Raw genomic sequence first — 17,403 nt, 5'->3', positions numbered from 1 at the left:
AAGGCCCTATTTTTCAGCCCTTTTCACGTCACCCGCTTCGCCGTCTCGCTCTCCCACAAATACTCGGAAGAAAAGTGGCATCTCTGTCTTCTCCTCTCCCTCTCCCCCCCCTCTCTCTCTCTCTCTCTCTCTCTTACTCTGTCAGCTGCTGCGGCTACGATCCGCGTTAACTCAAGAGTACCCGGTGAGTCATCCACAACCGCCGATTCCGCTCATTCTGTTTCTCTCTAATTCCATGCCATTAACGTACTTTACTCAAAACTAAAAGCTAAAGCCTCAAAAAAAAATTTTTTTTTTCAAAATTCTTAGCACCTAATTGCCTAGTCCTCATGGTCTAATTAAAAGATATCATATTTTTTTAACTTGAACTAGAATTTTTTTTTCCTTGGATTGATTATTTATGTGTTAGTAGCTTCAATAATTCTGATACTTTAGAACCTAATTTTGTTTCTCTTTCTGTTTCGTATCAGCTGAAATAAAGAAATAAAGAAATGGGGATTATTGAAAAGATTAAAGAAATTGAAGCCGAGATGGCTCGTACCCAGAAAAATAAAGCCACAGGTAATCACATATATTTTTTCGTGTAATATTATGCACTTCATGTTTATATTTAATTATTTTTTTGTTCTTGAATAGATAAAAAAAACTTTTTTAAAAAAAAAATTGTAATGTAATGAATATGCAGAGTATCATCTTGGCCAGCTCAAAGCAAAGATTGCAAAACTGAGAACTCAATTGTTGGAGCCTCCAAAAGTATGTGGCTCTATTATGTTTGTTATTCTACAAATTTTGTGTTTTAAAGATTCATTTTAGTGGTCATCACATTGGCCAATCTTCCATATTGATTTCTAAGTATTGTAGCTTTGTGACTGCTGTGTGTAACCCATATGTATCAGGGCTCTAGTGGTGCTGGAGAAGGTTTTGAAGTTACAAAGTTTGGTCATGGACGTGTTGCACTCATAGGCTTTCCCAGGTATGTCAACTTTGTGATCAAAATATTTGTGCATTCTTCAATAAGTAGAGATGGGAAGAGTTCTAAAGTTGGTGGTGTTGATAATATCTTGGTTCCAGTGTGGGAAAGTCTACCCTTTTAACTTTATTGACGGGCACTCATTCAGAAGCTGCATCTTATGAGTTTACAACACTGACCTGCATTCCTGGGATCATACACTACAATGATACTAAAATTCAGCTTCTTGATCTTCCCGGAATTATTGAAGGTGCTTCTGAAGGCAAGGGACGTGGAAGGCAGGTAAAACAATTTAAGCTGCTTGTTTTTTTTTTTTCCCCCTTTGTGGTATCATGCCAGAATCTATTATAATAGTATCACATAATTGAGCAAAAAGGAGAGGAAAATCCTTTGGCATCTCTCAGCAGTTGTGAGGCAAAGTTGTTATGAAATAGAATTGCATAGCATTTGGTTTTCCCATCCATTTCTTTTTCCAGCCTTTTCGGGTATCATAGGCATTGAAGAAGTGTGATGAGACTGTTTATCTCTCAGGTCATTGCTGTTTCCAAGTCTTCAGACATTGTGTTGATGGTTCTTGATGCCTCAAAAGTAAGTGCTTAAATTCTATTGTTGCATTGGTCTTTAATCAGTATAACCTTTTGCTTCGATAACTACTTAAAAACATGGTATCAGATATTGTTGGGTCATTTCTTATTTGCTTAAGCTTTTGTGATCTATAATTACTACAGTGTCCATTCTTTTAATATCATTGCATTGCATGATTGTATTATTGCTGCAAGAATTCTGGAATTTGTTTGTGCCATCACTGTCTGTTTTGTACCAAATGTTTTATGTTCAACTGACTCTAATTAGTTTTGTTATTTTCCTGTTATGGTTAAGTTTCTGTAGTCTTCCTTAATCTTGTTAATTTGTTTGCAAAATACTTCAGAGTGAAGGTCATCGACAAATATTGACAAAAGAACTGGAAGCTGTAGGACTACGTTTAAACAAGAGACCACCTCAAGTAAGTTTGTCTCTTCAACTTTGGGTATCAAGGACTTGATTAGTATAAACATCTTATCAATGTCAAATGCGTTTCATGATGAGTAAGCATGTGTTCCCAGTACCTCTGAGTATGCATTGTTATGGTTTTAACCATCCCAATCTGTTTTGTTTTATCTTTTGTTTCACTGGCAGATTTATTTCAAGAAGAAAAAAACTGGAGGCATTTCGTTCAACAGCACTTTACCTTTAACTCATGTGGATGAGAAGCTCTGTTACCAAATTCTACATGAATATAAAATTCACAATGCAGAGGTACCGGCTCTTTTCCTAAATGAGTTAGGTTACATCCCAGTTGATGGTTTTCTGCAAAATCTGGGAGTAGTCACTTCTACTTGTTGCATATTCAGATTTGCAACTGCTTCAGATAAAAAACTTGAAACTAGCCTAATAATGGCTTAAATGATGGGACCATGGGGATGATATTAGTGCTTCCTTTATTTCTTGTGCTCATGCCCAAATTGATGCTTTCTTCTTGTATAGCTATTCACTTTTGTTATTATTTTCTCTTTTTAAAATCTTCTCTCAGGAAAAGTGAAGGATTTTTTGATATTTTTGCCATTGCTTAAGATTGTCCAAGTCTCTCTAATCCCAACAGGTTACCTCATAAATATCTTGTTCTTCTTCAGAACGAAAGTGCTAGAATGTAGCTGTAAGATTTCAAATATGATTTCCTCTTCTGCAATTATTTTCTGATTTCTTTTTGCCTTGCCCTCACTTTTCTTACATTATGTGGATAACTATTCCACACACTGCTATCATGATTTGATCTCTTCAGCAAGCCTCTTTCTATGGTGTGCTATCTCTTATGGTCTAGATTTCTTTTCTTTGGTATTCTTTATCAAACTATCCCAAAGAAGAGGATATTAATTTGGTGGTGATTTTGTTGTAGGTGCTATTTCGAGAGGATGCCACAGTGGATGATTTGATAGATGTCATTGAAGGAAACCGTAAATACATGAAGTGTGTATATGTTTACAATAAGATAGATGTTATTGGTATTGATGACGTGGATAAGTTAGCCCGCCAGCCAAATTCTGTCGTTATTAGCTGCAATCTGAAGGTATGTTCTAAATTCGTAATTTTGTTTACTTGCTACACCACCATTAGAATCTAATTGAATTCGCAAAGTCATGCTTGCCAGTGATCTTAACTCCTGATCTCTTTGCCAGTAACAGCAATATGATTGATAAGATTTAGTGTATAATACAATTTTCATGCATGTAGTTTTGTTATGTCTTCTTATGATTGCATGCCAAGCAAGCACATTGCTCTGACATTAAGTGTGATTCCAAACCAAGGTGTAAATCAGATAGATTAACTGATTGTTCATGTTACTTGTACAGTTGAACTTAGACAGACTGCTTGCAAGGATGTGGGAAGAGATGGGACTTGTGAGAGTTTATACGAAGCCACAAGGCCAGCAACCTGATTTCACTGAACCTGTAGTTCTATCTGTTGTATGTTACATATCCTTCTGGTATCAAATGAATGAAAATATTGGTGTTATATTCATGCTTGAAGTACCTGGCTATTCTTTTTCCCAATTCTTTATTCTCTTTTCTGGTTATTGATAGGATAGAGGTGGCTGCACAGTGGAAGACTTCTGTAATCACATACACAGGAGTTTGGTGAAGGATGTAAAATATGTGCTAGTCTGGGGTACAAGTGCAAGGCACTATCCACAGCACTGTGGCCTTGGTCATGTTCTTCAAGATGAGGATGTGGTTCAGATTGTTAAGAAAAAGGTGCAGAAATTTGTTCTTTCCATCTAGCAATCTGATTGTGCAAGGCTGTTCTACATTCAATTTAGGGCAGGATTTTTGTGATGAGAATTTATGCAAACTGTTTTGTGATTCCCTTTGCATGAACTTACTCTTTCTTCTTCTTCCCGAAAAAGTACTCCATTAACACGGGGCCAACTTTAGGATTTTGGATAAAGGAAAAAACTGAGAATAGTAAAAAAAAACCCTATCGCAAATATGTGGCTTCTTAGATGGAGCTTAAATCCACCTTTTAGTTGAGGATTTATTTGGCTGTTCCTGATCAATCACAATTTGTTGGCTCAAAAAAACAATGTTAATACTAACTGAATGTGATATGCATTTTCAGGAAAAGGAAGAGGGAGGGAGAGGGCGGTTTAAATCTCATTCGAATGCCCCTGCACGAATATCTGACAGAGAGAAGAAGGCTCCCTTGAAAACATGATTACATAAGTGGGCACTGCAATGCAGCCTTTGGTCAGACATAAGGGCTTAAGAAACAATTGGTAGTGGAATTAAAAAAAAAGACACAATTGGTAGTGTAAACTGAGTGACCATAGTCAAGAGGAGGTATTGTTGAGTCTGATGTCCAGAATACAGAATTTTGCGGCAGGCTGTACTTCTAATTTTATTTTCTATATGGGTGTCCGATTAGATCCTTCAGTTTAATGTACTTGATTGTAATGTTATATTGTGGAATTACAATGACAAAACATTTGAATGTAGACCACTCAGTTTCATTATATTTTCTTGAGCAACGCTTCAGGAGAAATACATGCACCAAGTAGACAATATCATATTCATGAAAAATATAGTTAATTCTTAATTTATCTCAACTTGATATCCAGCTACAGCCAGGAGATTTCTTCTTTTCTGTCTCACTTATCATCATCTTCACTATCTCTGAGTCTTTCCACTTACCCATTGATGCATAAATATTAGCTAAAAGTGCAGAGTTCCCTGTTTTCTCAGGCCCAAGTTCCAGGAGATGCCTGGCTGCAATCTCACCCAATTCAGCATTAACATGAACCTTACAAGCTCCTAGAAGAGCACCCCAAGTTCCTGCATCGCAGAAATCTTTGTAGTCCATTATTAAACTGTGTGCCTTTTCAAGTTGCCCACTTCTTCCAAGGAGGTCGACCATGCAAGTAAGGTGCTCTGTTAATGGCTTAATGCCAAAAACCCTAGTCATCAGCTCAAACTGCTTGCACCCATCTTCAACCAATCCTCCGTGACTGCATGCACTGAGGACTCCGATGAATGTAACCTGGTTTGGCTCTATTCCTTCATTTCTCATCTTCAAGAACATATCCAATGCTTCTTGGGACTTCCCATGATCTGCAAAAGCCGTGATCATTGAGCTGTATGATATCACATCTTTGTTCTTTATCCTGCTGAATTCTCTCCAGGCCAGGTCCAGATATCCACATTTTGAATGCATGTGAATCAGTGCATTAGATACATAGTTTGTCCTGTCTGAAAGTATACAACAAATCGGTTTTAATCATTTTGGGCCAAAATGACACTGGTGGCTAACTAATTGGAGCAGTTTAACAAACCTATAACGAAATGAACTGCCAGAATAACTTACCACAACATCCTTCATCAACATGCTTAGCCAATATGGCAGCCATTTCGACATCTCCAAGTTGTGTACAAGCTGAGATAGCCCCCACCATGGCCACTTCACTGATCCTTACATTTTCTTCTCTCATCGCCTTATACATTTCAATGGCTGCCTTTGCATATCCATTTTGCACATAGCAAACCGTCATTGCTGCCCAACACGAAGCATCTGGTTCGGAAATCTCATCAAACACTTTCTTAGCCTCTCTAACCTCACCACACTTCCCATAACCAGCAATCATAGCAACCCATGTGACAGAATTCTTCTCCGTCATCCTATCATAAAACTCCTTTGCCGCTTTCATGTTGCCACAGTTTGCATACCCGGCAACCATGGCACTCCAAGAAATCACATTGCGCTCAGCCATGCTATCAAACAATCTTTGTGCATCATCCATCAGACCTATCTTTGTGTATCCACATATCACAGCTGTACAAGCAACGACATCTTTATCATTATCATCCATTGCATCAAATAGACTACGTGACTCAGGTAAATCTCCACATTTCGCATACAAGTCAAGTAATGCAGTTATTACAAACTTGTTTCGCAAGAAACCTAGTTGCACTACTTGTGCATGGACTTGTTTACCTTCGAGCAATGATGGGACCCGCGCACACGCATTAAGCACAGAAGAGAAGGTGAAACCAGATGTTAATACACCTAATCGGTGCATTTTAGCGTACAGGAGGATGGATTGTCTAAAATGGGCATGGAGGACATGGTTACGTATGAGGGAAGTCCAGAGGAACTGGGTTTTGCACTTGGGTATTTGGTCGAACACTTGGCGTGCATAGCTTAAATTGTCACCAGGAAGTTGAAGAAGCCTGATCAGAAATTGAGCGTAGTAATGATATTGGTCGTGGGGTTTGGTTAGGGTTTTCAGTAAGTAACTGTGTACTTGTTTCAGTTGGTTAAAGGTTTTGCTACGTGGGACAAGGTACTTGCTTGTCATGAATACTTTTGGTTGTCATGCTGGTGATTTGATCTCGTCATAATACAAAAACCAGAGTATCACTGACTGCTGGACTAAGGCCCAATAAGCAAGCCCAAGGGGAAGCCCACAAAAGTAGTTTCTTCATTTAGCCATCTGGCAGCACCTAGGACTGCCACCTAAGTGTAGCATCTTGTTAAGAAGACAAAATGGAATCAAGAAGTCAGCGTATTGGAGATTCTATCTGAACAAAGGCAAATGCTAAGTTACGATTATTGTAACTTACAATTTTCAAGTGAACCACACAAATTACGGGTCCTATAATTTTGTGTGGTTCACATAAGAGGTATAACTTACAAGGAAAATGATAAAGGAATTAAAAGAAGATAAAGGGACGACAGAAATGTAGCGCCCACTATCGTTTCACGCGTTTCCTTTATCTTCTTTTAGTTCCGCGTGGGGCCATAATAAATAATAAAATAAAGAATTGTTAAATGGAAAGCATGTCATCTCTTTTCGTTTTTTATCTCCTCCTTCCCCAGCTAGATTTTCATTTCCTTAGTTTACTCCCCTCTTTCGTTCTTCCCTTTCCGTTCATCTGGAAAGAAGAGGAAATCGACCCCTAGCAATTGGTCATCATTCCTGGTCGGCTGGTGCTTTTCCCTCCCTTTCACAAGCTCGGCTTCAATGCATTAGCTGATTTACTTTCTGACTTGCCACTACACCCACATGCAAATGTCGCATATTTTACAATTTCATCGGTCCCTTTCTTAGTACTTCGAACCCTCACAGGAAACCCCTCTTGTTTACTATAAACTTTGTAAAATGCAAACATTTCTTCATGATTATCAAATAACATTCCAAGAGCTGGCTCACATTTGTTCGGTTCCACAATTTCATCTAAATCGTTAGCTCTTGTTTCTTGCAACTCTTCAAATGCATGCTCATTTTCCAAATTCTCCATTTCTACAAAACAATTAACATTTGTATTAAGAAACTTATATAAAATTTTTGTCCAATAACGAAAATTCCTAACAATTTAAATATATAAAACACATCCACAAATTTTTATAATTTATTCCATTATCTCCGGCAATTTAAATTAAAAAATCCTAACAATTTAAATATATAAAACACATCCACAAATTTTTATAATTTATTCCATTATCTCCAGCAATTTAAATTAAAAAATCCTAACAATTTAAATATATAAAACACATCCACAAATTTTTATAATTTATTCCATTATCTCCAGCAATTTAAATTATAAAATCCTAACAACTTAAATATATAAAACACATCTGGAAATTGTTATAATTTATTCTATTATTTTCAGCAATTTAAATTTAAAAAAATCCTAACATATATAAAACACATTTAGAAATTGTTATAATTTATTCAATTATTTCCAGCCATTTAAATTAAGAAAAATCATAACATATATAAAACACATTCAGAAATTGTTATAATTTATTCCATTATTTCCAGCCATTTAAATTAAAAAAAATCATAACAATTTAAATATATAAAAAGCAAAAATCTATGAATTTTTACAATTTAAATTAAATATTCTAACCATTTAAATATATAGAACACAACAAAAATTTTATTTGAATATAATGAGAGTCACCAACTTACCAATTAATCAGTACCAATTTTATCAAGTTGCCTCTGTTTGCAGATCCAGATCTAACTTCTTCCTTGTGATAAGCGAGATGCAGAGAGGGAACCGATTTTTCCTTGTTAAATGCAGATGGCTCATGTTAAATGAGATGTGAGAGATGGAGAGAGAGAAGACAATAAGAAAAATCGGAACTAAAAAAGTGATGCTATTGTCATATCTTTTCGTTACTTTTGTGGTTTTTTTTCATTATTTTAATATTTTTTTTATTATTTTATTTTTTTAATGAAAAAAATAACTGACAAAGGATGATGAATGGAGTTGAAACAACAGACAAAGGGACCCACATTTCTGTCGTCCCTTTGTAGTCAAAGAGTGCAAATAACATAACTCAAGTTACAATGATTGTAATTTAGAGGCTCCCTAAACAAAATACTAGATTCCTCTTTCTTAATTGGTAAGGGTGACCCATACGCAATTATTCCGAAAATTTAATGCGATCTTATTATATATTTTCTTGATATTAGCATGTAGCAAAAGCCGGTTTTCTTATGATCCGTTTTAGTTAGTTGATCAAAACTAGAAGGATAAAATCCAAAAGTCTTTGCGAGTTAATCATTTCCAAATTTTATATTATGAACTCTTTATGAACTTCCTAGCTCTTCAAATCCATTTCAGGATACATGCAGATTTATTAACACAAAAAAATTATGATACCCGTCATCTGTTATCTTGCTCTCATACTAGTATCAATGGCCATTGCCACTGTAGTCTACACTCTAGTAATACTTGGATGGTGTGGTTCCAGCTTCGGGGAAGAGCTTGAGCGGTTGAGCCATATTTGGCTTCCACATTCAAGCATACAAAAGGGGATTGAAAAAGCTGAAGCGGCTTTATTAGAATCAAAATCATGTGCTGTGTGTGCTTGTCAGGATTCAAAGATGGGGAAAATGTTCGCCAGCTTCCCAACTGCAAGCACTTCTTTTCGTTCTCCTTGTATTGACACGAGGCTTCACTCTCACTCCGACTGCCCCCTCTGTCGTGTGCCGGTGACCGGGTGGATTATCCGGCAACAGACCCGGACAATTTTGCTAGATATTAGAATCTTATCTTGAACCTCAACTCCTTTACATGCCATCTTTTTGATCCAATGTTCAGAAGAAATTAGTATTTGTAAAGCCCACCAAAACCTCTGAAAGATAAAAGTGATTGTAGTTCAGAATTGCAAATGCAATTTGGTTCTAGAGAATCATAAAGACAATTCTCTCTTTAATTTATCAAGTTTTTTTTCCCAGTATTATACATGATTTTTAATTATTAATATGTTATAAATGCGATGGGATAAGATCGGGAGCGCCTCTTTTTTGAGATAAGAATATACACAAAATCCTAATTTTTTTACAGCAACCGAACCAACGAATCAAATTAACTAAATGTTGATTTATTTTTTATGAATAACAAAATAAAAAAATTAATGGACCCCCACAGTATATCGTTAATTGCTTTTTCTTCTCTTCCCTCCATAATTAATATTATTTGATTCTCTCTAATCTTTCAGTAGCGTTAAATTCTTTATAACATATTAACTTTTGGTTAAGTACAAATACCAATTAGCACGCAAAAACAGTTAAGAATAAATAAAATTATAATTTAACATACCCAGACCTGAGTTTAAAATTATGTTTAGATAAATGAAATAAAATTATGAATAAAAATAAATTATAAATTATCTTGGTCAGTGATGATTGCACGTCATCCTCCCATAATTTTAAGCCATGTCTCAAAAAGCCATATAAATATTAACTCCGTCTTATCTCGTACGAGTGCACACCCACATAGTATTGATTGTAGGTGATAATTGACTCTTGTAAATGGAGAGATTGTTATGTTATATAATCATGTAACATACATGATTATGTAGTAGTCGTTAGATGAAAATCCAACGGTTTTGAAAATATAAGATAATAAAATCATATTATTTTTTGTAATCCAATGGCTACTACATAATCATGTAACATACATGATTATATAACATAACAAAAACCTGTAAATGGTGGTAAAGACATATCATACTTATTTATCTTATAAACAATATCAAATGTGATAACATCCCCAAAATAATAATATGTCATGCGAGATCGAGAGTCCACCCAAAAGAAATTAGTTGCCCTTCTATTTTCATCGCATTGAATTGCATAAAAGAACATTGGATTCTCAGCCTTCATTTTTCCATGTAAGTAAAGATTGATTAGGCATCCCCTCCATCTATTTGCCGATGACGAAGGTCCTCAAATGATTATAACAATCTCTTTGGTTAAAACCAGATTGTGCACTACCAAAAACTGAACAAACTTTTCCAATTTTTCAATTTTCCTTTTGGAATATTTCAGTCAAATCCTCAGTTGCTTCATCATAAATTTATTATCCTTCTTGCTGGAGTAACTACTTTGTGAATATCCTCAAAAACTGAAACTCTCCATTTATTGAACCACTTATCATGCATAACTCACATATGAGCCTTGCACCCGCACTCGTGACTCGACAGTTGAACATCTTTTACCTCTTTTATTTATCTTCTCTTTTCCATGCACCTCTTTCTTCGTTTTCTTCTTCAGCCTCGTGTTTTTTTTTTTTTTTGGAAAATACTTTCCTTGGTGGGCGCACACAAATTGCCTACTAGTTTCTTCATTTCGAACCCCATCTATTCTTGGATTAAGTTCGAGTTCAAATCCAAAATCCTTCTTGACGAACACAGTCTTCATAATAACTTCGAGCTTCTTCCATCGTTTTCAAAAGTCGTTCCCACGAATGGTGTTTTAAAATTATCTTCATGATTTTTCGGATTACTTGTGTCGCCATTGATCTCTTGAATCATTTTACTTTGTTATTCATAAAAAATAAATCAGCATTTAATTTGATCCATTGATTTGGTTGCTGTTAAAAGGTTAGAATTTTGTGTATATTCTTGTGTCAAAAAAGAGGGACTCCCGATCCTATTTTATATGTATAAAATAACTGGCCAAAGAGCGTATATCATTGATGATTCTTGAGTAATACATACATACATACATATATATATATATATATATATATAAGTTAAGAAATTATATGGACTATGTTTCCGCAAACATATATAATCTCTGCAAATGAAATTTTTCTTTAATATCGTAGCTTATGAGTAGGTAAGTAGCCCATGATGTCCTTTCAAGATATGAAAATATGGGCTTCTATTTGGGATCAGGCTACGGTGCAACTGTGGCACCGTACCACAGTTGCATCTAACTGTTGGATGCAGTTAGATTGATGGGGTCCACTGGCATCCAACGGCTAGATGTAACTGTGGCACGGTGCCATAGTTGCACCTAAGGTTTCCCCTTCTATTTGATATTAGCTAAACCTAGGGATGACAAAATCCTCCACGGGTTTGGGGCTCCATGGAGCCCCACCCCAAATAAAAAAATTTTTTAATAATTTTTGGGGAATGGGGTGGGGAGTGAGGGAAAAGTAATCCCCAAATTGTTAACGGGGTGGGGTTTGGTATTGCACTCCCCACCCCACCCCCACCACAATCCCCATTATATATAAATATGTTTTTAATTCTTATTTAATAATTTTTATTTTATCAACTATAATGTCAATTAATAATTTTTTTAATTTTATGTAATATAAATAGAATATGAATAAAAGAAAACCTTACAATATTTTTCAACTTTAAAACATTATTATATTTTTTTTCTCTTTTAAGGAGCTGCTCTCTTTAAATATTTTTCACTTTTAATATCATTTTAAGATATTATTTCAAATTTTTAAAGATTTTTAAAAAAAAATTCAATACTTTATAATATGGTAATGATTTTATTTTAAGTCTCTAATTTTTAATTTACTGAAATCATATTTTTATATCTACTATAAAATAAGTAAATGAGGAATGGGGTGGGGATTGGGGAATCATTCTCCACGTGGGGATTCCCCATCCCCAACCCACTAAATTTATTGGGGAATGGAAGCAAAAATTTTTAATGGGGTGGGGAATGGGGTAGGTATCCCCACCCCCACCCCGCCCCATTGTCATCCCCTGCTAAACCACAGCTTCACATACAGCGTCACATAACAATGATCAGAAATGACAATACAAAAAGATGGGGAGTTAATTAAGAAAATATTTTACATCGATAATTAAGAAAATATTTTACATGGATTTGAATAGTTCTTCAGTTCCAATTAAATGGAAATTAGAAACTTTAATCTCAAAACAAGAAATTCTTAAAATCACAACAAAACACAAACTTGGAATGTCAAGTCGATACAATCCTATCGGGAAAACGACATATACATCGAAGCTTATTAGACCAACTAGCTAGAATACCTCCTTTTCATTTACGAAATCGACCCATATAAATACTTCAATTCCTATTCTACTTCACATCTGTACAATTAAATTTTAGTGGAAACTGCAAGATTCAAATAATTTATGGCAGTTCAAATAGCTGCTTCACGTTTAACGGTCCTGTGATATTCGGAGTTCCACTCCAAATAAGATCAGCCAATTGACTGTTCGCTCTTTGTGAAGTGTGAAGTCCATCAAAAAAGACATGATCATCAGGTTCTTTGCACAGATTATAAAAATCTTTCGCAGTATTTCCTCCACAATCTTGCCCATTGAATTGCCCGTTCCCACAGCACGCAATCTTCCCTTCCGTGAAATCTTCACAAAATTTGGGAAAATAAGTTATATTCATATGAATGCTCAATATCTTACGAAGGCCCTTATATTTATACAAAAGCTAGCTAGTTAGAAAGCTTAAATATTAGTAGCTCACAATGAATTTTTGTATGAGTTAAGTTCATGAGTTTTTGTAAAACTATAGCACTGAAAAAAGTAAACAAAAATCATGTTAACATATTGCATACCATGGTTTGAAGGATTGTTTATTCTTTCATCAAGTGCCGAGTAATAATCAAAGATTGAGTATTTGAAGTCAGTAAACTTGAGAGCCAACTTCTTAAGCACATTTGATAGGGCTCTGTTGTGCATTCTTGCAACAATCAGCAAGTCATTATTACAACCCCAATTGAGCTGAGGGTACATTTGCTTTATCATTGGCAAGCAGCCTAGTGGTCCAACATTTTGGAATGCAAATTTTCTTCCTCCCATCTCATATATTTCCTACAAGTAGAAGCCACAAAGAAAAATTCATCAAATACCCTAAAATCAAAAAACCCTACATCAGAAAATTACATATAGATAGATTGATTGAGATTTTTTTTTTTTTACCTCCAGTCCCATTTTTAAATTTCCAAGCACCATGTGTATGTACTTGATTCGTTCCGATTTGGAAGCGTTGGGGTGATTTTTGTTAAATTCGAAGTAGTCATTGGCTCCCAAGCCAATCAAGTAAACAGATCCCTTCAGCACTTGCTTGGCCTTCTGCTTATTAAGGTTTTGTTCCAATGACTTTGCCACCTTCTTGAGATTGCTCAGTTGCATTTTCAAATTCATCTGAAAGAGCAAAGGATAAATAACTTATTATTAGGAAGAAAAATAAACAAAGAATCAAATGGCCATTTGTTGTTTGTGATTGTGGTGGGTAAAGGCAACTTTGTTGCAGCACATGAAAGCAAAATTGGCCCCTTGAATTTCACATTAATCATTTTCCCTTTTCACATTCCAAAACGAAAAATTAAAATAAGAACATACATACCACTCCAGGATGAATTTCAAGGCAGCCTGAGCCAGCCGAAGCAAAATTGGCCCCATGAGCAAAGTCTGCCCCGGATTGCAGATATGGTTGTAGCGGAGTTATTTCAAGAGAAAATGCTACAAAATTACAATGAAATAGGAAAAGTTAATTAATTAAATAACTAATCAATTTACATAACCTGTACAAATTATTATTAACATAATCATATTATACAATACCGATGAAATCGGGGATTACGAAGCCATCGGATGCTCTGCCGGTGGCTTTCTTGTGATTTAAGTTCATTCCGTAAGGCCAAGAATAAGACTGTCGAGTTTTTTCAGTGGCATTGAAATATTGATTGTTTCCGGGGTCATAAAGTGAGTCTCCGATTACGAACAAAAGCTTCGGAGTTTTCTCTGCTTCTTGTTCTTGGTTGGATTCACCAAAGCAATCAATTGGATTTGTAAGAAGTAATGTTGCAACTAAAATTATTACATTAAAGGAAGAATAATAACATAAGCTTGCCATTGTATCAGCTGGCTAATTTTTCAATTTTGTATTTTTTGTTTCTTCTGCTATAAATTCTTGGGTGTCAATTGCTATTTATATTGTGTGCTGCGGAATTTTCAATTTCCTTCCTGAATAACATGATTTTCGGAGACTAATGGTTCATGTTGACTTGTTAGTCCCTACCTTTGGTTTTCTGTGAGAGAAATATAGGACATGCATTTTGACTTAATTATTATCACTCACAATATATACCCACTCGGCTGGTTAAATTTATGTGAGAGCAGTAGTTCGAGCCTTTAAAAAGCATTATGGAGGCTTAATTCCTTAATTAAAAAATATTTGAAATGAGACAATCTTCTCCCTTATTATTTTTTTTTTCAATTGAGCATATGGGATTACTTCATAAGATTTAGTATTCGTAAGGGAGTGTGAAATAGAAGTATGCAACCCAAGAGGGGGGGGGTGAATTGGGATTCTAAAAAATTATTCAATTTATTAAAGAAAAACTTAATGCAATTATAAATCAAATTCAAAGCAATAACAATTAAGATGATCACAATATAAAAAGATAAGGGAAGAGGGATTCAAAAACCGAGATTTTTACGTGGTTCGGCCAACCTCGCCTACGTCCACGCCTCCAAGCTTTCCGGGCTTGAGGATTCCACTAAGCAAGCCTCCAAGGCTTCAAATGCTTACACTTGACTTCCAAGGTGTCAATAGACCTTTACAACAAGAGATTATCCCCAATCTCTTAACCCAAATGTATCACAACACTTACAATCACTCAAAGTAAAAGATTACAAACTGTTTTGCCTCTCATAATATATAAGATTACACAATGATGCTTAATATGTGAATAGATGAAGCAAGAATGTGTTCTAAGCTCTATGAAGATTGTATTCTCAAATATTAGCTCAAATGGTCGTGTTGTGATCTCTCTTCATTGAATTTGAATGAGCTTATTTATATCTGGAGCTGAAAATCTAGCCGTTACAAACTGTCGGACAAAAAGCGATTCGCCGTTAACCATAAACGGTTAACCGATTTGGTTGGTCAAAGTTACTGTTGGGCTAGTTTTCAAATAAACGGTTTGCCGTTTAGGATTGCCCTTTCGTCGTTAACTTCCAGAGACCTGCAAGATGAGCATTTGTTATCCGTTTACGCTAAACGGTTAAGGACTTGCGTGAAGTAACGTTTCTGGATATTATCGGTTAACCGGTTGCAATAGACGGTTAGCCGTTTGTCTCCAGTAACCTGCAAAATGAACATCAATTAATCTGTTTTCATTTAGCGGTTAAGGGATTGCATAAAGTGGCTTCTCTGGGTATTATCGGTTGACCGTTTAAAATAAACGGTTGGCCGTTTGGCTCCAGTAACCTGCACAACAATTTAGCCTTATCAGTTTTCGTTAAGCAATGCCAGAGGAGGACAACCTTCAATTCTGGACGTTATCGGTTAACCGTTTAAAATAAACGGTTCACCGTTAGTTGCCAGTAGCCTTCCCATCTTGGGTGTTTTCCGTTAAGCATAAACGGTTAGAGCTTAGGCAATATGTTGCTCTCTGGTGCTAATCGGTTAACCGTTTAAAAGAAAACGGTTTACCGTTAATTTCTAGTAACCTTCCTATCTTTTGTGTTTTCCGTTTTTCATAAACGGTTAGAGGTTTAGGAAATGTGTTGCTATCTGCCTTTAATCGGTTAACCGTTTTATATAAACGGTTCACTGTTTATAACCAGAATTGCAATTTTAAACGAGTTTTTGTAGAGAATCTCTTTCTAATTTGAAAAACCATCTTTTATGAAGAAATAAGGCAATGATTAAAAGGGTTTTCGTTTATTAAGAAATAGCTCTAATATTTTTATCAAAAACCATATAAAATTTGTTATCATCAAAATCAATATTATTAACATATTCATGTTAACAGAGTGTATGTCCTTCAAATATAAGTGGAGACAGTCTTCTCCCTTACAAAACATGAGTAGAGTATATGTCCCTCAGATATTAATAAAGACAAAAATATTAGTAGTGTTTCATAAGATTTCCCTGTAATAGTCTAGTTCTAAGTAAAAATATGGGCAGTGCTTCATAATATTTAATTTAAATGCAAATGAATCCCAGTAACAATCTAATTGTAATATCAATACACACACATGTTATTAAATCATATGACTTATAGTTAATTGAACACTGATTCTATTAAATCATGTGCCTTTATACGTGTCTGCATGAAAAAAAGAAACAAGGGCACTTGAGAAGAACTATATATTAAGATGACGCTAAAATTTTATTTGTTACTAACATCCTCACTTTATTAGAATGAGGGTATCCTCATTAGAGAATTATTCTATCTATATAAACACACACACTTGGTTTAGTCTTTGACTTAATTTCACCATTATCATCAGTAAATGGTTGAATTAAACCAATAAAAGGCGTTCCTAATGTTACATCTTGTGAAAGATCTTTAACCAATAAAAATGTTGTTTTGAAACAAGTTCCTTGGTTACAAATGTTAACATTTGATAATTTGTATTTGATTTTTAGTTTTGGTACATTTGCAGCTCTAAGGCTTTCAATTGTTTCCTCATAATATTTTGTGGGTACTAATCCTTCTTGTATACAATTCAAATTAGCTCATATGTCAGCAGGAGCAATTGTTTCTAATTTGAATTCATTATTTATTAAAAAACGAAACTTTAATATCACATTTTTGGTATGTGATTTGTGAGAGTATCCTAAGGAAATCAGTTATATTTTCCCTTCTATTTCATTACCTTTATTATATTCGTCGTCTTGATTATCACTATTTGTTTCTTTAATAATTTCTTTTCCTTTTTTTTATATGTTTCACTATTTTTTTTAATTAATTTGGAGTTTTGCCTTTGTTTCGTGTTAAGTTGATTTATTTCATTTTTAATTTGGTGAATTTCAGTTTGCAAGTCTTGGCCATAGATACTTGTTTTGGGGTTTTATCATCAATTTTTTCTAATATATATTTTTCAAATTATAAACTGTAGGGTCTTGATGTTTTTGTTTATTTTCAAAAGTCTGTTTCAATTTTTTAAGATTTCTTTTCTTAATTCATAATCTTCAATTTTTTTGTTGCTGATTCTAACAGGAATTCTTAGTCTCTTGTTACAACATTAATTTTCTTCTAGCTATCTGAAGTTGTAGCAATTTCATCTATTTGTAGTTCTTCTTCAGAACTATCATAATGTTTCTCAGTTTAGGAAGAGGCTTCATTCAATAGAAG

The 17,403-nt window shown here is 34.8% G+C and overlaps 3 protein-coding genes across 4 annotated transcripts; 1 reads left to right on the top strand and 2 right to left on the bottom strand.

The window, feature by feature from the left end:
* Positions 1–52: 52 nt before the first annotated feature.
* On the top strand, positions 53–4,517 carry LOC18036203 (developmentally-regulated G-protein 2). Of its 2 annotated transcripts, XM_006426568.2 has the most exons (12): positions 53–184; positions 471–561; positions 686–753; positions 897–973; positions 1,072–1,252; positions 1,502–1,558; positions 1,899–1,973; positions 2,147–2,266; positions 2,904–3,074; positions 3,358–3,471; positions 3,589–3,759; positions 4,124–4,517. In XM_006426568.2, exons 2-12 carry the CDS (start codon positions 492–494, stop codon positions 4,217–4,219), a joined length of 1,200 nt encoding a protein of 399 aa, XP_006426631.1. In that variant the 5' UTR covers positions 53–184; positions 471–491; the 3' UTR covers positions 4,220–4,517. The 2 variants fall into 2 exon arrangements, with proteins under 2 accessions (XP_006426631.1, XP_024036322.1); XM_024180554.1 differs by lacking the exon at positions 4,124–4,517 and having other exon boundaries at positions 3,594–3,720.
* Positions 4,518–4,550: 33 nt separating this feature from the next.
* On the bottom strand, positions 4,551–6,387 carry LOC18036197 (putative pentatricopeptide repeat-containing protein At5g37570). Its single transcript, XM_006426569.2, has 2 exons — positions 5,366–6,387; positions 4,551–5,250 (listed from the first exon to the last, which is right to left on the bottom strand). The coding sequence occupies exons 1-2, from the start codon at positions 6,354–6,356 to the stop codon at positions 4,607–4,609; spliced, it is 1,635 nt and encodes a 544-aa protein (XP_006426632.1). The 5' UTR covers positions 6,357–6,387; the 3' UTR covers positions 4,551–4,606.
* Positions 6,388–12,410: 6,023 nt separating this feature from the next.
* On the bottom strand, positions 12,411–14,199 carry LOC18036160 (GDSL esterase/lipase 1). The gene is made up of 5 exons (XM_006426566.2): positions 13,877–14,199; positions 13,659–13,774; positions 13,232–13,456; positions 12,868–13,123; positions 12,411–12,661 (listed from the first exon to the last, which is right to left on the bottom strand). Exons 1-5 carry the CDS (start codon positions 14,166–14,168, stop codon positions 12,426–12,428), a joined length of 1,125 nt encoding a protein of 374 aa, XP_006426629.2. The 5' UTR covers positions 14,169–14,199; the 3' UTR covers positions 12,411–12,425.
* Between the last annotated feature and the right edge of the window lie 3,204 nt (positions 14,200–17,403).

This window comes from Citrus clementina, unplaced genomic scaffold (assembly GCF_000493195.1).
Source record: "Citrus clementina cultivar Clemenules unplaced genomic scaffold, Citrus_clementina_v1.0 scaffold_7, whole genome shotgun sequence".
NCBI classification, from domain to species: domain Eukaryota; kingdom Viridiplantae; phylum Streptophyta; class Magnoliopsida; order Sapindales; family Rutaceae; genus Citrus; species Citrus x clementina.
Note: the sequence above shows the minus strand (reverse complement) of the source record. Positions and strands in the feature narration are given on the sequence as shown.

Excerpts from the sequence above, each read along its gene's own strand:
- LOC18036203 (XM_006426568.2), top strand. The coding sequence starts at position 492 with ATGGGGATTATTGAAAAGATTAAAGAAATTGAAGCCGAGATGGCTCGT. Across the intron at positions 974-1,071 it reads GCACTCATAGGCTTTCCCAG|TGTGGGAAAGTCTACCCTTT; the intron begins GTATGTCAACTT and ends TCTTGGTTCCAG. Across the intron at positions 2,267-2,903 it reads ATAAAATTCACAATGCAGAG|GTGCTATTTCGAGAGGATGC; the intron begins GTACCGGCTCTT and ends ATTTTGTTGTAG.
- LOC18036197 (XM_006426569.2), bottom strand. The coding sequence starts at position 6,356 with ATGACAAGCAAGTACCTTGTCCCACGTAGCAAAACCTTTAACCAACTG. Across the intron at positions 5,251-5,365 it reads TGTTGATGAAGGATGTTGTG|ACAGGACAAACTATGTATCT; the intron begins GTAAGTTATTCT and ends GTATACTTTCAG.
- LOC18036160 (XM_006426566.2), bottom strand. The coding sequence starts at position 14,168 with ATGGCAAGCTTATGTTATTATTCTTCCTTTAATGTAATAATTTTAGTT. Across the intron at positions 13,457-13,658 it reads TTGAAATTCATCCTGGAGTG|ATGAATTTGAAAATGCAACT; the intron begins GTATGTATGTTC and ends TTGCTCTTTCAG. Across the intron at positions 12,662-12,867 it reads AAACAATCCTTCAAACCATG|ATTTCACGGAAGGGAAGATT; the intron begins GTATGCAATATG and ends AATTTTGTGAAG.